The sequence below is a fragment of the Cinclus cinclus genome, chromosome 1 (assembly GCF_963662255.1).
Source record: "Cinclus cinclus chromosome 1, bCinCin1.1, whole genome shotgun sequence".
Classification (NCBI taxonomy): Eukaryota; Metazoa; Chordata; class Aves; order Passeriformes; family Cinclidae; genus Cinclus; species Cinclus cinclus.
Genome location: NC_085046.1, coordinates 18,164,226 through 18,187,117, shown reverse-complemented (window position 1 = coordinate 18,187,117; position 22,892 = coordinate 18,164,226). Strand labels below are relative to the sequence as shown.

At 49.1% G+C, this 22,892-nt stretch overlaps 1 protein-coding gene across 1 annotated transcript; it reads right to left on the bottom strand.

Annotated features, from left to right (window-relative positions):
• Window positions 1-14,849: 14,849 nt before the first annotated feature.
• Window positions 14,850-18,753, bottom strand: SKIDA1 (SKI/DACH domain containing 1). The gene has a single exon (XM_062494425.1). The coding sequence runs from the start codon at window positions 18,121-18,123 to the stop codon at window positions 15,655-15,657; it is 2,469 nt and encodes an 822-aa protein (XP_062350409.1). The 5' UTR covers window positions 18,124-18,753; the 3' UTR covers window positions 14,850-15,654.
• Window positions 18,754-22,892: the final 4,139 nt, after the last annotated feature.

The following is a 22,892-nucleotide window of genomic DNA, read 5'->3' as shown; positions in this document are numbered from 1 at the left end:
TAAAGGGAGAATAAATGAGAACCGCACCTGGCTTTTTTTCCCTTTTTCCCCCAATTTTTTTGTAAATTAAGTTTATTCGGTTTGCTCTAAGAACGTCAGTCTCAGGGCATGGAGCGGAAGCTTCAAGGCAACAGCCTGCAGGGAACCTCCCGTTCAGCGCCCCGCTCAGCTCCCCTCAGCTTCCCACGGAATGAAGCTGTCGCTCTGCCCGTGTGCACGGGGGCAGCGCGGAGCCTTGGGAGAGCATCTGCCCTGGCATCCCGGGGAATCCTCCACTAAAGCTGCTCGGGGTTAGCTAGAACTCTGAACGTCTCGCCCGAAGGGCAGGACCACTTGAATGGGCGCTACTTCTCTCTTCCCTCTTTCCCCTTTTATTTCCTCCGGCCCTCGTCGGCCCCAAGAGGACGGGGAGCCCAGTGCAGCCCGCCGGTCCCGGGGGATGATGCGTGGGCAGGGAAGCCCATCAATAACCCGGGAGGAGAGGGGTCCTACCGGCCAGGAAGCAAAGCACGAAGCGCCGGGGGCCGTGCGGACCAAGGGTCGTCCGGACCGAGGGTCGTCCCGTTAGCAGCGCCGCGGCCCCCGGGGAGGCCGGTTTGGTGCGGGGAGATCCACCCGTACCTCCTTCGAGGATGCCCCGACACCGCTGCCCGCGGGAGCACTGCGCGCTTTGGTGACGCGCACCGCGAACGCAGCGGCGTCTTCACGGGAGCGGGGGACCGAGACCGTGGCAGCACCGAGGCTGTTTCCAGACGCGGCCAGGGCTAGTCCCGTCGGGCGGGACAGGGCTCCCGGCGCGGAGGGGCCGCCGCCGCCGCCTCAGCCGTTCCACCTTAAGAGCTCCTGCCCCTTTAAGGGGCGATGCCGCCGCCGAGGCGCCGCCGCGCCGTCTTGTTCCTGAAGGGGGCGCTGCCGGCCCGTGTTTGGCGGGGCCGCGGCCCGGGCTCGGCGGGGCAGCCCCTCACGGCTCCTCACGGCCCCTCACGGTCCCTCACGGTCCCTCACGGCCCGCCCGGCACCCCCGGCACCCCCGGCACCCCCGGCCTCCCGCTGCCGCCGCCTTTGTTCCCCCCGCAGCCGGGGACGCTGGGCTCCACCGGGAACTCCCGCGCAGGTGCGGGGCCGGGACCGCTGCCGTCTCCCGGCCGAGCACAGTGTCCCCGCCGAGTCCCCGCTGCCCCGCAGCTCCGGTTTGTCCCCGCCGTGCCCGGAGCTGCGCGGGCGGACGGGAGCGCCCCGGCTTTCCCTTCTCCCGGCCGACCTGCCGCAACACGCGAGGCTCGGCCGGGCCCGGGTTTGCGGCTCCGCGGGGCCTCCCGGGCGCTCCGTCCCGTTCCTCCCTCCGGGGGCCACGGAAGGAGGACACGGGAGAAGCGGGAAGGCTCCCCGAGCCCCGGCTCGGCGTTGGAAGTTACCGGCGCCCTGCCTTTGTTCGGACCCCCTCAACAGTTCAATCGCCTCTCCCTCGTAATTCGAAATATAATTAGAAATGTTTTTGCTTAAGAACTTAAATAAATTAAAATATTCATAATTTTAATGTGACGTGACACCTATTTTTACCCAAGAATAGTGAGAATAAAGCAGTCATTAATTAAAGCCAAGATGCCTGCGTATAAAGAAGATATCTGGATGTGCAGCGGCTGCGAGTCACTGGTCGTATTAGCAAATGTGTAATTGAACACTTAAATAATCATTGGGTTTGCTTGTGTGTCTGTGTTTTAACCCGAAAGCACTACATTCATTTGATGGCACTGTCAGGGTCCTAATTATTTGCATTTCTGGTCAGTGAATATATAAATAAATCCGCCCTGTTGTGCAAAGCAATACCTCCTCGGCAATCCACAACTTTGATAACTGATCGAAAATTTGATAACAGGGCAGCCTCCCTTAGCAGCCACATTGAGAATGGCATTGGTTAACCGTCTCATCCTGTATCGCAGTCCCGTGAGCATTCATTTTCCCAAAGATAGGAAGGAGCCAACACAGCTCTAAGGCACACTGGCCCTGTGCTGTACCCAGGGACTGTGTTTTCGGTGTCAGGACACGGAGATGGGTTTGAAGATGATCAAATTGTGACGGCCACCGACTCTGGCTAAGACTGCTCCGCCGGGAAACGTCGGTCAGAGGCTCTCAGAGACTTTGCCCTACTTTGCCGCATAACCTGCCTACTTCTCATTTTTCTCCCAAATTTGTGAGAAATGGACTTTGTTCAGAAACAGTCAGTCTTCCGAGCAGACTCCCATACCACCCCTCTACTGACTCGCCAGGCTGATCAGAACACATTTTTCCTTAGCCTTTTACTTGTCTTTTTTTCCCCCCTCTCAGCCTTACGGTACTTCTACTGAGAATTTGAGATATGAAAGGCGTAGCAAAGGAGAATGGAATCATATCTAATTAGCTATTCATATCAATCTGTCAAATATCCTTCCTAAGTTATTCCAGCACTGTGCACCCATTCCCACCCCGGCTTGCCGCGAGATCCAAAGATCCCAAAAATACCTAATTTCTTGTATTTGGTGTTCCATCAGCGGCCAGATTTTTAGTCTGTAAAGTTAATTTTCTCTTTCTAAATGCTACCTAAAATCTTTACGCTATTTCTTACTCTATTTGGCGGCTTTGAGCAATTAAAGGGGCATAAAGGAGTAATTTATTCCCTCCCTCTTGCCTTTTTTTTTTCTTAGAATTGGTATTTTCCCACTATAATTTAGAATGAAATGGGATTTTTAAAAGATCCAGAGTTCTAATCTCGGTTGATGTTTTGGTGTATTCACGGTAATGAGTCCTATTCCCTCGGGTCATGAAGCCCCCAAATGTCAATCAACCAAACTGATTCAGAAATGCCATTGTTCGACTCCTACGTCACTCGCCTTCCTCTCATTTTACTTAACAATACCGGAGTTCTCTGATCACTCATTCGGAATATGGGCATTATCTGTGGAAAATGCACAAAGTGTCTTGATCTTTGGCTGGCAGATACTGCTGGAGGGTTTCCGCCGAGCAGACGGTGCGTGTTTATACTTCTGCACCCTGGACTTTATTACAGCTCGGAGGAGCCAATGAATATCCTGAAAGCAAACCGTGCCATAAATCCATCAAAAATTAATTTGTCTGAGGAGATGTTACATTTCTATTTCCGCGCCCAGAGCCGGCCCCGGCACGGGCTGCGGCCCCGCTCCGCGCTCCGCGCAGTCCCCGCCGGAGCGGGCTCCGTGTCCCCAGCGAGGGGCCGGGCGTCCAGCCGCGCCGGACACGCGTGGGAGCTGCCCCCAGCCCACCGCAGCACAGAGCTCACGGACATCGGGAAGGGGCTTCTGAGGTCGCGTGTCCCCGTGGGAAACGCCATTCTCTCTCAAATGAGGGTGAAATAACCTTTCCCAGAGCAGGGCGTGGAAATGCCACATTGCGGACGCTTCCGCAGTGCGTGGGGACATCCCCCGGCCAGCGCTCCCCTCGGCCAGCAGAGCTGAGGTCCCTCCTAAAAGGGGAGCCGAGGACGGTGCTATTGCGGATCTCCCATTTCTCGGTCCCAACTGCGTCTTCTCGGGAGGCGAGGGAGGACGCGGAGGGCGGCGAGCCCTGCCCGGAGCCTCGCAGAGAGCCCACGGAGGGGAATTAGTGCTATCCTTCACCCAGCCCGAGCACGGGCTCGCCGCTGGCCACAAGGCGTGAACGTCGTCTTCATTTAAAATTAGTGGCATAAGCTCCCCAGCCCCCAACCTCAGCATTTAAAGTGCCTTTTGTCTCTTCATTTCACTTAAGCAAGGTTTTTGTTGCCGGTTGCCAAGTTCTATTAATGCAGAATTTAATCGGGAAGCGCTTTTCCCCGGTCCCAGCAAGACGGGAACAGCAGATTCTGAGGCCTGAAACGGCACAAAACATATCCCTCGGTAATAACTGCTAATACCCTACAATGTAATGTCGTCTTTTTAAAAAATCACTTACGTGGCAGCAACTTTTTCGCGCTCAAAGGAAAAACAGGTCCTTTATGTTTTTTCTCTCGAGCACGCAGCAATCACGCCCGACACTGGAATACGAAACCGTAAAGGTTTTCTCTAAAGAGAAGGGCCTTAATTACTAGATTCCGTGTACAACTAATCCAAAGGCACACTTAAAAGGAAATTTAATAGCGCCAGTTTCTATTTCATTCTGACTCGCATGTGTCCTCTGGCTGGATGCTCCCAACCCGCCTCTCCCAGCGCGGAGCCTGAGGACTTCCCTCTCCATTTTGTTCGGGATCTGTTGGTTTTCTCAATATCCCCTTCTCCCTGTAGTGGGAATAAATGGAAAGCCTTCCTCAGGATTAAACCCTTAGATTTTCCCCTTTGCTAACCAGTAAAGAGAGAGAGAGGGAAGAGAGGAAATGAAATTGTTATGGAGATTACAGTGTATGTCACCGGCTCTTTGGCCAGTCCTTGGGTTTTGTCGCTGAACGGTTAAGTGCAAACTTGTATTTCCCTTCACAAGAATGGACAATTTTTCTCGCTTGTTTGCAGTTTTCCAAAGTTCTACACACAAATCAGTGAACCTTAAGAGACCCTTTCACTCTTTTATTGTGAATATTTGTCAGTGCTCCGGGACAGTGATTGCAGTGACAGGTGAATCCAGGGGCCCAGCCATGGCGTCCCAACTTCATAGGTTTGGGAATGTAAAAGACTACCGGCCCTTTCACTCGGGACGTGGAAGTCAACAGGTTCGCATTTTCTGGGATGTAATTCCTGTTCCCTGCAGCCGAACGGCAGCGGAGCAAACCCGAGCCCGCGATCACTGCCCTGCCGATCCTCAGACCCAGCTACCGCAAACAGCCTTGTGCAGAGCGGCCACCCCGGCCGGCATCCCCCGCTGGAATGGAGAGAGGGAGGTGGCTGGAGGGTGTGGGAGGACTCCCGCCTGGGCAGCCCCGCATGACTCCCGGCCGCCTTCTGTCCCGAGTCCAGCGCTCAGGCGGGCTCCCGCGGGCTCTCGCTCCTCCTCTGCCCCCTCTTTAATTTTCATTCCATCTTTTAATTATTAATTAAAGCCGAGAAGGGCTGTGGCTGAGAAGGGGAGGGGGAAGGTATGCAGGCAAGAAAGGGAAGAGCGGGCTGGGGACAGCGGTGGGAGCGGAGGGTGGTTGGAGCGCAGCTTTGTGTGCCGTCTTAATTGGCCTGGCCACAGAGGGGCTGCGCCAAGACCCGCTCCCCTTCCGCCTCCCGCCCCATCCGTGCCCGTCCCGGGCTCCCGGCGGCAGGACCCCCTCGCTGTCCCCCGCCGGGCGCCCCGGTGCGCAGCCCTGCCGCGGGTGGCAGCCGCTGCCGGGGGGCCGCTCCTGTCCCGCGCACCGGAGCCGGGCTTGATATTTAATCCGTCTCTCTTCGGACAAAGACCCATCTTTTTACCGCGGAGAAACGCCACTGAGATGAGGCTAACCTCTAGGGTTGTATCCCAAACCGCGACCCAAGAGCTTGAAAGCTGCTTGCCCGGCCCTCTTCTAACCTGAACAAAAAGGATCTGGAAAAAAAAAATCTCTTTCTTTTTCTTTCTTTCTTTCTTTCTTTCTTTCTTTCTTTCTTTCTTTCTTTCTTTCTTTCTTTCTTTCTTTCTTTCTCTTTTTCTTTTCTTTTCTTTTCTTTTCTTTTCTTTTCTTTTCTTTTCTTTTCTTTTCTTTTCTTTTCTTTTCTTTTCTTTTCTTTTCTTTTCTTTTCTTTTCTTTTCTTTTCTTTTCTTTTCTTTCTCTTCTTTCTCTTCTTTCTCTTCTTTCTTTTCTTTCTTCCTTTCTTCCTTCCTTTCTTCCCCCCTTTCCCCAGCACAACAAAGAATTCCTAACCATTTCATCTTGAGGGTGAATTTTTATTCCCGTGTCCACTCAGGGTATTGAAATCGATCGCTGCAATATTTAATATATTACTCTCTTAGAGTCCTCTTTCTTTGTAAGGCTGGGTTTATTTCTTGTCTGACTACGTCCCACCCTATAATAGCACATTCTGTACATCTGTCTGTGGTGTAAAATAATCGTAGTCTTCATTAAATACACAGTCATCAAAGGCTGCGGTCAGTTTTCTAATTATGTGGAAAAGCAAGCGCCGGGTAAATAAAGGTATATTAACAGAATAATCTCACAGTAAATTCACAGGCACCTGAACAACAAACTTAACAAATATCTGAAGGTATAACTACAACATTGGAACTAACTTTTTTTAATTATGTGAGGTTTATATAATGTACCCTTCATTTTTTGTTTAACTTTCCTGTAGTGACCTGTCCCATAACCTTGTAATCCACTGTGGGATATTTCTTTGTGGCCTCTTTCCTTTTGTTATGCCCCCACAGGTTTCCAGCCTCGATGCCTTTTTTTTTTTCTCTTGGTAAATGCGTCTTTAAAAAAAATATTTGACCTGTTTGACTTAGAGACGTGCATAGACATCTGTGGATTGCGTTAGGCTTAAAGTTTCTACGTGATTTCATGATCTCTGTAAAGCAGCACTTGAAAAGTAAAAATAATAGTCCTTCCACGTTGGGGAAAATTGTTCTATCGGCAGTGATTGTAAATATCAATGACTCTCTCGTGTAAGTTTTCTTTTTTTCAGTTCACATAAATACATAGTTAAATGATCTCTTTGAGACCACATCCTCTTTTATAGCGCATGTCCCTGCACAACCAAGCTTTTGCCACCCGAGTTTGTTACAACTGGATGTCGTTGGACTGCCCTTGGAAAAACCAGGGAGTTGGCCAAAGGATCTGCAGCACCGTGATGGAAAGTGTGGGATAGGGAGAGAGCTCGGGAACTTTGCTTTTCCCGCTTTCCTGGGAGCTCCTAGAAATCGCTGTCATCCCAGGCGGAGTTCGGGGGAATTAAGCTCCAGCCCTTTATCATGGACCAGCTCTCCTCGCCGAGAATCAGAGAGTTGTTTTTTCAGGCTGAGCTTTGCAGGTACTGGCGAGCGAAATCATTGGAACACCGAGATAAACACGGAGCAAGGGCTCTGCTGCTTCTCCATGTCCATGAGTGGAGACAGAGCGAGTTCTGATGAACTCGGCGATGCCTGTGAGGAAATCCTGAGAACCTTAGAGGGCAGAGACAGTTAGTCTCACTGGAAAACTCCTTTTCTTTCAGCACGCAAGCGTTCTTCTTCAGAAATCTCGGGCTGGTGGAAGCAAAAATGTTAATCACTATCATACCTATGCAAAGCTATTAACGCTATTGATTCTTAACTTTCTCAGCGAAGACAAATTCACCATATGTTGATGTGTAAACACTTTGGAATAAAATTAAAACCAGCTCTGTGCAATTGTCACTGTGCATGATTCTAATACAAACTATCAGATGTTTACGCAGTTCGTCTTTCTTAATGATCAGACGCCATCGGCGTTGATAAACCAAACACAAGCAGTAAATTCTGCGTCGAGGGAGGCTCCGGCTCGCAGGATTTGTGAAGAAGGAGCAGCTCGCAGGAAGCCGCAGCAAAATCATCCTGTAGTTTTGTGCCGGCGTTGGGGCTGGGAGCCGCTGAACTCTCAGTTACCCTCTGGAACTTTTTCCTAAACCCAGTGTCATCCGTCTCCTGCGGAAAACGGGAGGAACAAATGCAGCAGCACGGCAGGAGCTGGCAGAGGAGCCGGGCTCGGGCTGGAGCATTCCCGGGAAGCCTCGCCGCATCTGTGCGAGGGTGTTTACAGAGGGGAGGGAGAGAGGGAGGCAGAAAGGCCTCGGGAAAGGCAGGAGACTCTTTTAAGTCCGCTGATGAGGAATTGCTGCCGGGTATACTCCTCTTTGCCCCACGAGCAGTGCAAACACGTATATAAAGATTCCCAACTTTCATGTGTGTTTTAAAAAGTTCACCTACTTTCAAGCCTGTTTCAGAAGGCTGGGCTTCCGGGACGGAACAAACACCGTCAAGTACTCTGCGTGGAGGGCAAGAGATATCAGCGATTATCTGGAGAGCTTTCCTATTTATCGGCCTCTACGCAGCTAGATAGGGAAATACGAATGTTCACCGACTTGCTGAATGGCAGTGCTTGTGTAGAATGGCTATATTTTACAGGCCCGTTTACGGGAAAAGGATACAGAAATCATACTGGAATTAATGGGACTTTATTAGCAAAAATTTGTAAACCCCCGGTAACCATTTATAAACTTACTCTAAAATGTGAGAGAGACTACGAGATCACAGCCGGGGAGATCTAACATTATTTTATATGGCGTATTAAACGCCGTTAGCTCTTTTCTTCTACTACATCATTTAGCATGAGCATCTTTTTCCCTCAGGCGAACTTCACCAGATTTTGACCGGGACGATTATGTCATAGTGGGAAACAACCTAAAAAACCTTCTTCTGATTATTATGTGCTACTTCAATCATCCCCAACAGATACAGTAAAGTTTTTCAAACGGTCTGGAAAACTGTACAGGGAATAGCACGCTATTGCTATTTACCCTTACCAAAATGTCATGCCCACGAAAATGGAAATGAGCTTTTCCAAAAGAGAACAAACCCGATTTTTTTCGTTTGGTTTTCTTGGGGTTTTTTGGGGTGTGTTTATGTTTGTTTGTTTGTTTTGGGGTTTTTAAATAATATTTTTCCCCCATGCAATTTACTAGATAATAATTCTATGTTTGTGATTGTCCCGGGCAGTTTACCCTTGAATCTCGGGAACGCAAAAGCCTCGTGGGTAAATATAAAACATATGTTCGCACAGGTTATGTGGCAGCTTTAACACTCGCAGCCCCATTCACACACATCTCCACAAACGCACAAAGACCCTAGAAATCCCAGCAAAAGCGCTGCTCCTGGGGCAGCCAGGCGAGAGGTGGTCCAGGAGAGCAGGGGTTTTTGCTCCAGGAGCAACACCAACCTCCAACAAACAACCGGGGGGTCTGGGAGGGTGTGTCCGGGACAGAGCCGTGCCTCGGCCTCGGAGAGGGGCCGGGGTCGGCCCTGCCGCTCCGCCGGGCGCTGCCGGCACGGTGTCCCCGCGATTCACCGGCACCAGCTGCTTTTCCAAGGCTGTTTGTTTGTTAGTTTATTTGTTGTGGTTTGTTTTTCTTTTTTTTTTTTTTTCCACCAGGAAGGAATGACAAGATGAAATAAATACAGAGATGTGAAGTGACCCGAGTGGCAGCTGAAGACGAGGTCTTAGCCGGGACGTGTTTCCCAGCTAAACTCTCCGCTGCTCTTTGGGGAAAACCAAACGCAGGTTGATGGAAACATCCTGTTTTGAGGGAAATGGACTGTACAGCCCTATCTAGCAGCTTCGACACTACTAATCAGCCTGGAAAAGCGCTGCGAGCACAAGTCTCGGGGAAGAGGGAGCCGTGCATCTGACACGATAGCAATTCAATCCCGATCCTGAAAGGCAGTTTGGACAATCGCTGAGCTCTGAGGGGCAGAGCCGGGCTGCAGAGGCCCCTCCGCGGCTCGGACCGCCGGGAGACTCGCTCCTTCCTCTGCCTGCAGCAGGGGTAGAGCCCCGAGCCGCAGAGAGGAAGGCAACAGATGTGGGCTGTACAGAAATCCGTGGAACAAGTGCTCTAAACCCAAGGGGATTTCTCCTAATAGCGAAATCAGAGGGGGAGAGATTTCAGGAAAGAGAATAGCCCAATATAAGTTTCTAGAGTAGAATTTACATTTCATCGTGATTTGTGTGTTACAATATGCAGACGCGTGCACTCGGGAGGGGTTGGGGTGCCAGCGGCGGGGAGCCCCCGCGTCCCGGTCCTTCTGACCGCCGAGAGCATCGGCGTGCCTCTACCCGCGGTCGGGAAGGGGGGCCACGGCGTGGAGTTTGGGGAAGTTCATTGCGATACCCCTATTGCCATCCCCTCCCCCGCCCCTCCGGAACGAGGGAGAAGGGACTGGAGATGCTGGCTCCCGTTTATTTGTCTAAGGGGAACGGCGGCGTGGGAGGCCGAGGGCCGCCTTGGAGCCCCCCTCGCCATGCGGACGTGCCGTTCGGCGGGCAGGGACAGCCGGCCTGCGGGCCGGGGCGGTGCGGGGCAGGCGGGCAGGGGCACTCGGGGCAGCGCGGCCGCGAACAAAGGCCGGGAGCGGCTCCTGCACGTGTGCGCTGCAGCGGCGGGGCCGGTGGGCTCGGCCGTGCACAGGGAGAGTCCGGCAGCGCCGCTGCTCCCCGGGCTGTCGGGCAGGGAGAGGGGCTCGCTCCGGGCGGGGATCCCGGCATGTCCCTCGCCGAAGGACGAGGCTTCAGCAGGGTCTGCCTGCGGGACGTCCATGTCCGGCCCCACCGCCCAAAGGTCACCGCGGCTGGTCCGGCTTCTCGCTACGGGCCACATTAGCGGAGCGGCCATTTACTGCCCCGGAATTGCAGCGCGGCCCGGGTTAGCCCATAAAGCCATTCACACTCAACAATGGGGATTTTCTCAACAATTAACAAGAAACAACATAATAAATCCATTTACAAAGCCCTCGCTATTTACTATAAATTAGCCACTCTTTAAGAGACCGGTGCGTAATTTCACACGCTTTACAGCCCCAGCTACATTTTAGACGCAAGACCAAACAGCCCCGCTGGACCTTCTGCGCTGACCCCGCTCCCCGTCCTCTCCCGGGCCGACTCCGCGGGGGCGGACGGCGAACGGCCGAGCCCGGAACCCCGGGCCTCCCTTGGCCGCTTTCTGGCCCGGAGCCCGGCATCTGCCCCGAGGGCCCCGTGGAACCACCACGGGCTCGCCCCCTGGCTCGCCCCCAGCGCGGAGCGGGGAGGGCGGGAGGCGGCGGGGCCGCGCCACGGGAGAGCCCGGAAAGATGGACGCCCCGGCGGATGAGCCGAAGGGGGAGCGGGGTGGGAGCCACGGCCCCACTTTGAAGGGCGGGAGCACCCGGGGACGGCCGCGCCACCCCCGCCGCCCGCGGGAGCCGCTCCGGGAGCGGGGAAGCCGGGCCAGGGACCCCGGCCCGGAGCGAGAGAGCCGGCCCGTGGAGCAGGGCCAGGGAGCCGAGAAGGCTCCGCCGCGCCGGGCAAGATGGCGGCCCGAGGCGCGCTCTGCCCCGGGCCCGCCGCGCTTGGGCAGCCCCGCCGCTCGGGGGCCCCGGCTACGCTCCCGCATTTTTTTTTGACCTCCCTCTTCTCTCTCTCTCTCTCTTTTTTTTTTTTTTTCCTAATTTTTTTCCTCCATTTTTTTTTTCTTTTTGTGATTTCCAGGAGGCGGGAGCGCCGTGCGGGAGGGGGGCCAGCGGCGCTCCCGCCGTACTCCCCCCTGTTTACAAACACAGCTGTTGCCGTGTATTTGCAATGCTAGGGGTAAAGCCACCAGCAGCGAGGAGCAAACGAGAGATGGTGCGGGAGAGCGGGTCCTCGGCATCTGGAAAGGACAGGGTGCCTTGTTTTTGAAACTGTCAATTCCCTCAACCCCTATTGTGAGCGCCTCATGCAAAACATCTCGGGCCTTTTAAAGCGGGGGCTTGTGAGGCCGCCTCGGAGAGAAAGGGAGAGGGGGAGAGAGAGGGGCCTAGGGCACGGGAAATAATTATATCAGCGCAGTGAAAAAATGCAACGTGTAAGGCCTAAACCCGGCTCTCTGTCCCTTCCCGAAAGGTTTTTGGTCAGGCCGGAGCTGTTAGACCGAGGCTTGCAGGGCCAAGTACCAAGGGAATGGGTAATGTCTGTAAGTGTGACTTCGGGAAGGTAGATCCCAAAGCCTCCCTCCTGATTCTGCTAGCCAGGGCTTTTCATTTTCAGGCGCTCGCCCTCCTTTTGTGCTTCCAAGCTGACCAAATAGATCCCAGGATGAACCATTACATATTCTTCCCAGGAATCCTCTTAACCATAAAAACCACAATTAACAAGGTTATCTGTGTTTCATGTTCTCTAACATACTGCATATGTAGAATATTTTCCTGCAGATTACCGCCGTGTGTCAAAAATGCCACTTTTTTTACCCTTTTCTGTCTCAACCACTCGCACGTGTGAACACTGACAAACACAAACATGATAACATTGCTCTCATTTCTGCAGAAACTTTAATTTATTGGCAACTAAATCTGTTAGAGTGAAAGGGATCAGAAACCATGTAAAAAAATCACCATATGAATTGATTAAACAGCAAACTTCATACAACAGCTACCATTATTTTGCATTATTGCTAGTAGTGGCTTTTTAAGCAAGCAACCAGTAAAGAGATTATCCCACTGTAGTCAAGTAAGTGTAGCTTATAGAACAATCACTTCTTAAAGTAAATTGCTGTAAACGGCAAGTTACATCTTTTAAGGCAATATACCTCATTGCTGAAGGCATTACACGTGTTCCCTTTTTAATGTTCTCCAGAATTAAACAGAGTCCAAAACTTTCTTTTGTCTTCCATCTGGCAGCAGAAATATTCCCAATAAATTTACCAGTGAACTCTGTGGCAAATACCTACAGAGTATAGTCCTTACAGTACATGCACTTCCTCAATTGCTCTTTCCTCTAGAAAATTCTGTTGGTTTTTGTGTACACCAGGAATTGGAAAATAGTGGCAATTACTAACACATTGCAAGTTTTATCTCACGGAAACATGGCAACAAAATGGTAGCCTGTCTCCCTTGGAAAACCTTGTGTTTTCCTCATTATTAGAACTTACCTTTATGGGAGAAATTTGGTTATTTTTATGTAATTCAATGATAAGACTTCACATATTTAAAGCTGATCGCAATAATAATTACAATGTCGTCAGAAGCAGTTACCAAACTACCAGAATTGAACAGAATACCATCCCATCCCCCCTCTTTTTTTTTTTTTTCCCTGGTGAGTTATTGTACCTGGCTAATTTCTCCAACGGTAGTAAAACCACGAATGTCCCTGCTAGTGACTTGTACTAAACTGAGGTGTGCACGTGTGAAAATTATTTGGTTGTTTAACTCCTTGCCGTTTGCTGCTGCCTGGATGGAGAGGAGCCCAGCGGAGCAGCCTGCCGGGAATGCCCGGGGGTGCCTGGAGCTCCCGGGCCGCTGGCAAGGCTGGGCGCCATATTTCACGTCCTCAACTCTGCAGAGCCTATTTGGTATAAATTTATGCTTATACCTCTCCCTCCAGCCACCAACCCCCCCACCCCGGATTATTTCGGAACCTGAAAAGGCACCTCTGTAAATTTACAATTCCTGGCCAAATCAGCATATCTCTAATTGGAAGTAAACAGGGTCAGGGGACAGAGTTACTTTGAAAGTGATATGTTGTTTAACTGAGAAGGCGAAATTTTAGGTTTCAAGTTTGTATATTGCACTTTTGCAGCTTTTGGCTCTTTTTTTTCTTCTCTTTTTTTTTTTTTTCTTTTTTCTTTTTTTTTCTTTTCTAACTGAGCAGGGGGCTTTCCTGAGCAGTACATTTTGTACGTACTTACAGTTCTCTGGAAATAAGGCTGTAATCTGTGCAGCTCTAAACACACAAATGTAAACATTCATCTCAGAACAACTTCAGTAAGCAGATTTTTCATGACCATCGTAATTTCAGCAGAGCGGTTAAGTATGCAATGCACCTTTTGCAATTGGCAGCTTAAAGTGATGTGTGTGCATGTGTGTGTGTGTGTGTGTGTGTGCGCTCGCATGCAGGGGGGAAGGGTAACTCCACTGAAAGGCAATTGTTTACTCTTTCTAAATATATTTGGCTGCAGGTATTCTTAGAGTAGGCCTTTTACAATGAGAGGAAAACTCCGGTGTTGGTATAGTAAACAGAGCTGAAATCAGTTAGTGACTACTTGGAATATTTGGAGACATGAGGGTTTGGGATAGGGCATCACAAAAGGCAGGAATTAAAAAAACTGAAACCCAGGCAGTGGATTGCCAGCAGAAATGTTGACTTTGAGTCACACAGTAAACATTACATTGTTGCTTTGTTTTCCTTTTTAGATTTGCGATAAATTATTCTCCTGGGATTGATCGATGAGTGGAATCCTTAAAATTTAATTTGTGAATGATCTAGTATAAATAAAATGCTAATCCAAAGAAAGAAACCAGCAATTATTCATCCTAAACTCTGCTTATTCAGCAACTCAATTATTATTGCCTTTCTCAAGCTGCAAACTTTTCAGGCTGTTTTCTGAGTTGCTGTATCCATCCTCCCCCCGCAAGTGATACATTCCCCCGTCCTCAGCTCTGCCTCCACCTCGGCCTCCAGCCTTTCTCTTTTTTTTTTCCCCTCCTTCTCTTTCTTTTGCAGAGATGGGGGGGGGGGGGGGGGGGAGGGTGGGAGTGAAACAGTTAACCTCTTGAAGCGTATTTCCTCCAAATAAAAACAGTGGAACTTACAAACGGAGAGGAAACCACGGATAACTCTGCAATAATTCAAAGTGTTTGGAATCAGGATTTTTTTAAAACAGTGTTTTTAATTGAAAATAAAGCTAAAGCATGCTTTTCAACAGTGCAAATTTCCATAATTTTGATTTACTGCTTCCATCATCACAATATATTATACCAGCATGTCTTACCGAGGGCTAGACTCTAGAAGTCTGCCTGTTCGACTATTTCGATATTAAGTGCAAATATAGATAATTGCCTCTGATTGTCACGTGCAGTAGAAATGTTTCTGCTACATAGAGAGGATGGCACAGCAAAAAACCCCACGACGGCAAATTTCAAGAGATGAGGATAGAACCGGGAAGTGTAACATGGTTGAATCGCCTGAGTTTTGTTGCCAAAAAGCTATGGATAACATGGTCTTCTCATTTTGTGTAATATTTCCACTTACGGCCTCTCATTTCACTTTCTGTGTTGTATTTACTGCTTTGCTATTTCCTCCAGCCAGCATGAGGGGCTGGACCATAAATTGTACTGCTGGCCGGGCAAATATTTTAGTTGCTTTGCAAGTTTGTAAGGGGCATGTTCAGACCACAACTTAAGTATGACATTAGTGGATAACAGTAACCTTATTTAAGACCTCTGGGTGAAACAAAAAGGCTTCCCAATTACAAAGAGTGGCTGTACAAGTAAAAAGACACCCTTTTACCAAAAATAGAATTCCACATTTATTTACTGGTTTCAAATGAGGCAGCTTTTCCCAGAGCTGGGGTCACAGGCAGACCCCAGTCTTTTCCAAACCGGAGAAAAAGGAGTAAGTGCAACTGCTCTTCAAAAAAGACACCCCTGCACCCGAAAACAAAGCTCCCGAAAAGTAGACTGCTGCCACATTGAATTATAGTGAACCCTTACTGTGCAACCATGTAACTTAACAAAGTTTAACTGAATTAACAGTTAGACTTCCATTTTCAAAATCTAGTGCATAAATTTAATGGCTCATTCTAATATTTATTATTCAACCTTTTGACATTTATTTGCAGCAGTTGAATTGAGGTACTGGTGCATTATTAGCATTTAAACAGTAAAGTGTTCCAGCTCTACCATAATAACTGAGTTTAACTTGAGTCTTTAGCCTGAAGTACTCTGTGGAATGTAACATAATAAAAAAACAAAAACAAAAAACAAAAACAATGCAACAGAAAAAATAAACAAAAAAAAGCCCAAACCAACAACAACCAAAAAAAACCCCACCAAAACCCCAAAAGAAGGAAAAAACCCCCTCTGTTGTAATGGTAAATAAAATAGTAATCCGGTTTCTGTCTTCAGAAAGTGATAAAACAGGATTCCAAAAGTGTATAGCATTAATGGGTTTGTACAAACCATGCTGCAGAGTTTAAAAAAAAAATAAGAAAGTTAAAGGTGGTTCAAGAAAATATTTTCCAAACTACTTTATTAATTAAATTTCCTGAATTTGTGGCTAGGTGGAAGAGGTATTGCAGAACCGCCCAGCTGCCATTTCCATACAGGATGGGCCTTGTGAGGTGGTTGGGAATCCTTAGTGGTGTTTAAGGAATAGGCTGGCAACAAATCCCCATCATTGCCAATAATTAGCGATGGTGGACAGGGAAAATTTGCCATGAAATTAAATGGCCTTTTCACTGCTGATGCTACATTGCTGGCTACCCTTTTGCGTCTATTGTTAACTGTAAAATCATCCAGTGTTCCTTCATGTGTCTCGATTTTACCTGTAGGACGTGGGCTTCGAGCTGATTTCAAATTTGGTTTGACTGGAGGAGTCTGCAGTACAGGTCGCTTTCCCAAAACCAGTGTCCTGTAATTTTTTCTCACCCTTGCTCCAAATTTATACTCCCCATCCTCAGGTTTTGGAGTACCTAAAGTGCATGAGAGGACCTGACTCTGAGTCAGTGGGTTTAAGGAAGTGGTTTCTTTCTCAGTGCATGCAGAATCTTCCTTGCCTGTTAATAAAGCGTCCTGGTTATTACTCTCAGTCACACCGTAAAACTCATCCTTAGTATCATTGCACTCACACTTTAGCTTATGTGTTGTAAGATCAGGCTCATACTCGTCGTTCGCACTGCTGTCCTCTATTTTGATTTTAATGCTGTGCAGGAATGGCAATGCCTTATTGCCTGTATCAGTGCACCGGAGCTCAGCTGCTGCTGCTGCCCCTGGAGAAGCAGCATCCTCCGCAGGATCAGTTTGTAAAGAGGGCAAATCCGTGGCAAATTCAATACAATGAGGGATTTTGGAATCTTTCTCTGAATTTGCTGCCGCTGATGAAGAATCATTATTTAAGAACCTAGCAGCTATTGTATTGTTATCTGCACGGTGTGTAGTAGTTGCTTGAAGGCATTTCCTTGCCTCTCTGAGTATTCTTTGTTGTGGAAATGCATTGTTTGTCTTTGGGCTAGGTGAAGAGGCCCCCTTTGCAACACAGTTAATTGTTAGGTCAGTACTCTTGGCATTATTGGAAAAATCAGAGTGTGGGAATGTGAGTTCGGATTCCCTATCGTCTCTTATCTCCGCGAAGCAGCTCCCCAGGCCGCCGGAGCAGCGCAGCGCCGGGGCGGCGGGAGCCCAGCCGGGGCAGCCCCACTCCTCCGGCAGCTCCGGCTTGACTCCGCCGGGAGCGCCGCGGAGGGCGGGCAGCCCGCCGGGCTCCGCCGGGGCCGGGGGCCGGGAGGCGGCGGCGGCGGCCAGATGGTACAAGAAGTTGGCGTGGACCACGCCGGGCGGGCTGCAAAAGCTGGTGCGCCTGAAGCGGATGCTCTGCACCGAAACCTGGCTGGAGACCGAGCTGGAGTCGGAGTCCGAGGTGCTGTCCTCCTCCTCCTCCTCCTCTTCCTCCTCCTCTTCCTCCTCCTCCTCCTCTTCCTCCGAACTGCCCTCGCTGGAGTCCGAGGCGCCGCTGCCCTCCTCGTCCTCCTCCTCCTCGTCCTCCTCCTCCGAGCTGCCCTCGCTGGAGCTGGAGAGGCTGGAGCCGCAGTCCGAGTCGTGGGCGGCGCGGCCCGAGCAGCAGCTGGACTCCGAGTCGCTGCTGCCGCTCTCGGGGAAGGCGGCCGGCCCGAAGCCGCGGGGCAGAGGCAGCGGCAGCCGCGGGGCGCCGCGGGGCCGGCAGGGCCGGGGCAGGGCCAGAGGCCGGCGGGCGCCGCCGGGGGGGCCCAGCGTGACGGCGGTGGCGGCCGCCCCGTGGCGGCGGCGGCGGCAGCGGGCGGGCAGGGGCGGGGGACCGGCGGTCGGGAGCCGGGGCCGCGCCGCGGCGGCGAGCGGGCGGCGGGAGCGCAGGGGCACGCAGCCGCCCACCGCCGGCGCCGTTTCATAGTTTGCGGGGGATTTGCAAGGCGCCCGAGCGATTTCTGGGTAGCTGTGGCCAGTGTATTTACTAAAAATGTGAGGTAGATGAGCGGCCGGTAGCAAGGCTGTGTCCCCCGGGCGCAGAGCTTTCCTCCGGACGGGCAGCAGCGGCCGAGGAGAGTCGCTCAGACCCAGCCAAAGTTTGTTCTCCTTCCAGAAGCCGGAGAAGGGGTCGGCGGGAGCGAGCTCCGGCCGGAGATCCGTGGCAGACAGCGCCCGGCTCAGTTTCCTCCGTTTCGTTTTAAGAACCCGTTCGGTTTTGCAGGATGTGTACAGGGCTTCCACGTCCTCTCTGGAGATCAGGGTGCATTTGGCAGCGTGGAAAGCGATGGAGTTGATGGCTTTGAGTTTCCTCAACTCCTCCAAGTCGCAATGATGTTTTTTTACTTTTAAATGATCCATTCGCTTGTGCACGGTAGTTCGCGGGATGTTTTTGAGCAGGTCTGTAAAAACCTGGGAGAGTGCAAACATTTGCTTTCCTTTAATGATGAGGTAGCCGAGCCTCACGCCATCCACCTCTTCAAAACCCGACTTCAGGTCTCCCATTTCGTGAATTAAATTATTCCCAGCATTTGCAGAGAGAGAGAGAGATGAAAAAAAAAAAAAAGAAAAAAAAATAAAAAGCCACACACACACAATCCTCAGCCAGATGCTGTATTTGTCTCAAGGCATCCTGCTAATAAAATATAACAAAGGCTGTTATTCCTGGTGAATGAAGTGCCAAACTTTAGACAAAATTTTAAAAAATAAATTAAAAAATACCGCGAGACTACAATCAGTATATAATCTTAAAAATCAGGTTTGCCAAAGTGTTTCTCTAAGTTGCTGCTGAAGATCAGTACCTGTTCCCTTTCATTCCCTGCTTTTCCATTGGAAACTATGATAATGGAATGTGAAGGGAGGAAGAGAAAAGAAATGCAGCTGCTATTCCCGCCGCTGCTTTAGCTACAAATAAAATGACAGAGTGAAGTGAGCTCGTCCGGAGACACCTTCATCAATTAATTCCCCTAAAGCCAACGCTGATTGGACACTCCTGACAGGTGATGCAATAAAAATTGATATTCCACCCCTTCCCCCAAAAAATCTCCCACTAATTAGCATACCCTTATACTGCCACCTCCCCTCCCAAAGTAAATAATACAGTTAGTATATAAATCTTTCTATTAAACAATCCGAGCTCAAACACACTCAGCCCTCTCAGACTTCCTCGTCGCTAGCTTCGGAGGAAGGATTTGTATGCTTTTCCCCCTATCGTTCAGTATATTTTCAGCCTGTTTTGGACAAACGTTGCTCTTTTGTGCATGCCGTGAATTTAAAGAACATAAGTCTGATCGTAGCGATGGAAAATCCTTCGGTAACGTAGCCGCTTTAAACTAGCGTTTTATTCTGCATTGTGTGGAAAATGAAGCTTAGCGAAAACGTGCAGAACAGACTGGTATTTCCCCTTCTGAGGCTCCAAAGTTAAATGTTCGGTTGTTAACAAGAGGGAGTACTTACATTTTCGAGTTTCTCTCGATTTTCCTCTTCTGCTTAATTAGCTTTTTATAGCCGGGTACTAAGGTTATTTTTGCTGTCTGAATATCACGCGTTTCCGCACCGTGATACTATAACACTTTTAACTGAAATTCTGCCTGTAATATTGCAGGAGGGGGGGAGGAGGACGTGAGCTCACGTCAGACCCATAACAAAGCATAGATAAGCCAGAAATGTATACACTTTTCACGATTAACCGTGCTGGATCACGAGCTGGAATGTCCTATAGTCCCAGAGCCCACGTCAGGATTCCTGCGTCCTGATTGCTTCCAGCAGAGAAAGGAGAATGTAAAATACCCAAGGTGCTTCCAGGAGCCTTTACGTAATAACAAAAAAGTGCTGGAACACACAATGTACGATATTGCATCGGGCTAGGATGCTTCTGGTTCGCAGTTTGCATATTCCGCTCGGAGTAGCCCTGCCGAAGCTTTTTGATGCTCCATTTATATCAGCCCCTTAAAATCAATTTGAAGAAGCAGCATGAAGGTTTAACCTCTTCTTAGGAACGTTAAATTATTCGAGTGTCAAGAACGAGGATTTCACAAATGTTGCGATAGCTGCATGCCTCTCCCTTGTCACGTTAAAGTGATGCTTGCGGTTTGCACGTTAGGCGCTGCGAAAAAAAAAAAAACACCAATCTCTGCCGTGCATCCAGGGTTCCGCTGGATACAAACACCAGCACTTTTATGTATCACTGCACATCCAGAATTAGACACATCCGCGAGATTAATGAGACATCTCATACTGCTGTGACTTGGCAAAAAAATCGACGGAGGAAAAAAAAATTAAAAAATCTTCAATCCCAAACGTCAATATCCACTCCGCGTGTTGGCAATATGGTGCGTGGAGTTCGTGTTACCCCGTCAGGTACAGCTAAAAGAAAGCGCATAATCACTACGTGAAAACGCCGTTTTGCATGCCAAGGCGAAATGCAGGCAAGCCCCCAATTTCACAGGAATTCGAGAGAGAAGTGGGAATTTGGAGAAGTGCATCCGGGAATGGAGGAAGTCTATTCAAGGGAGCTTCTAACTCGGAGGGCTGAGATTTGAAAAGTCAGCCCTGGACTACTGTTGCTCTCAGCGCAGATGTAATCGCCGCTGTTCAACTTAATCCATGTGTGTGCGAACCGCGATGCCTAGTTCTTCCCTCTGAAACCTAGGGATAGTATTCCCATCCGAGAAAGCAGAGCTACAGCAAAATTACATTTTGTCCCTCGAATTAGAAAAGGATCATTGAGTGGATCTCGTGATATTTCAGCCTTTAAACGTAACCGAGAGGCAGCAGTGAACAATGCCTCGGCGCAGCTCAGACCATCCGCGGAGTTCTCCTTTCCTCTCCTCGCATCTGGATCCCTCAGCCTTGCCTTTCTCCTGCTCGCTCGTGTGAGAGGCAAAAAAAGCAAAGTTTCGAAAGAAAACAGCTGCTGGCGCTAAAGAGAAATCATCGTGGTCTTTCTAGAGCTAGAGACAATAAGGTCGTTTAAAAATTCCTCCTGATGTACTTATATGCTGCGAACACCCCCACCCCCTCCCTACTGCTCTCCTCCCCCTGCTTTAAGGTTAAGGCTATGGAGTCAACAGTAAAGGAACAGTAAACTCCGAGAAAGCTGCTCAGAAGACGTTAACCCGAAACCCCGATGGGCTGAAAAGTCCTTTATTTGCCAGGTAGTTCAGCTGGGTCGGGTTCCCGTGTAAATCCACGCGTGCATTCACACGCAGGGAACCACGAGCACCCAGACCCGCACCCATGCGCTGCCGGTGATAGCCTGGCAGTGGGATTCGGCAACTATTTAAAAAATGTCGTCTTCCCCCCCTTTTCTTTTTTATTTTTCTATTTTTTTCCCTTCCTTTTCTTTTCCTTCCTTTTTTTTTTCTTTTTTCTTCCCACCCCCCCCCTCCCTCCCCCCCCCCAAATTCCGGCGCTACAAAACGTTTAAAACTGGTGACGGCTTTTCGGCAAACCTCGGCTCACGAAAGGTGCGGCCATGAGCACCGGGGTCGAGGCAGCTCCAGATGTCGGCAGGGAGAAACCCACGAGAAGTCTTGGGAAATGTCAGGCGCCCAACCTACACATCCCCACCGTATACTTACACACACTTTCGGTTGCATATCTTTCTCTGCATCTCACACAAGAGAGCTTTGTCGCTTTATTTCTCCATCATTTGGTTTGTTTTTTTTTTTTTTTTTTTTTGTGTATATGTGTGTGTGTGTGTCTGTATGCCTCTGTGTGTGTGCGTGTGTTTTCCCTTGGCCATCGGCACACGTTGTGTATCCGGGGTCGTTTTCAAGCAGGCTGGGGAAGATGCTGATAAACAGCCGTCAGAGGCCCCTTACACACGCACACACACATTAAAGGCAGGGGACTTGAAAATGGATTTGCACGCGCGCAGGGGATTGCGATCAATAGCCACCAACATTTATGGCTTAGATTGTTAATGTGAAAGCTGGTCAAAAGAATGAAAATGAAAAATTAAAGGTGTCTGGTGTCAATTACATGAAAAGTTATGCCATAATTTACTTACTGGGATTTATGCCTGTGTGTTCGTGTGTGCATGTGCATGTGTGTGCAGACCCAGCTGTACATGCAGCTATCTCTCAAAAGCAAGGGAGTTTCTTTGTTAATTTTGTGGACTGTGTCACCCTTGCTGGTGATCAAAGATGAACATGATTAAAGGAATGGATGTTTGTCTCACATTTCTTAAGACAAGGATGCCCAGAGATGCCCGGTTTTGCCAAATACATACACATGCAACTACAGAGAGTTGTGTGTATGGGCGCACACACACACACACACACACAGGCGATCAATCAAACGTGCTCCTTTTCACGTTGAGTAGCGTGCAATCTGCAATCTACACTCTACAGCCAGTAGTATTTCAGTCTCAAAACTGTCTGGCCAAAGGATAAACCTCATTAGGAAAGAAAGAGCAAAATAAGATTCATAATACTTCGCTGTAGACCTATTCCCATTTATTGAAAATCATACACTTTTATTTTTGTAAACTTGTATTAAAATATATATATGCTCACAGGGAACTGCTTAGCCATGTCATTCCAGAAAGAAAACGTGTGTAACATTTAAAATACTCATTTTACGTGATGTTTTGATTTATTTTCATAGTATGATTATGTTTAAATACCAGTGCAATTTAGCCTGACCTCTTCCTTCTGCAACGTAGTAATGCACACACCATTTACAGTCTTTTAAACGTTTCATTGGGAAATGCAACAGCAATGTCCACCGCCGGTTGTACGAATGGGGAGAATTCTGAAAATCTTCAGGAAAACCTAAGGGTCATGTGTGTTTTCACACTAGGATTGCCACATTATTAGAGTATTATTATTCTTTATTATTATTTGTTAATATTGGACTATATCTTCAGGTATTGACAGGTATTAAATAAACCTTTTGCTTTCATGATTCTGTGCAGAAATACATATTTCACACGAGAACTTGATTTCTAACACTACACCCTGCTTCTAGTGACTGTTGGGCATATTTTGCACAAGGAGGACAGATAGAAAGCAGCTAGAGGCTATCACAAAGAGTCCAGTAACATAAATATAATAGGGTCAAAGAATAGTATAGTATGATCCTTTTGCTATTTTAAAGTCAGTCAAAATGTGACTGTAGCAATTAAAATTTGCCATAAACTCTAGTCAGAAAATGTATTAGCATGTATAACTAAATCTCCTAAATGAGTGGGACAAAGAAATACCAGCTATCAGTCTGGGAAAAAAAAAAATCATAATATGGCTAACATTCTTATATCTAGTCTTATA

Excerpts from the sequence above, each read along its gene's own strand:
- SKIDA1 (XM_062494425.1), bottom strand. The coding sequence starts at position 18,123 with ATGGGAGACCTGAAGTCGGGTTTTGAAGAGGTGGATGGCGTGAGGCTC.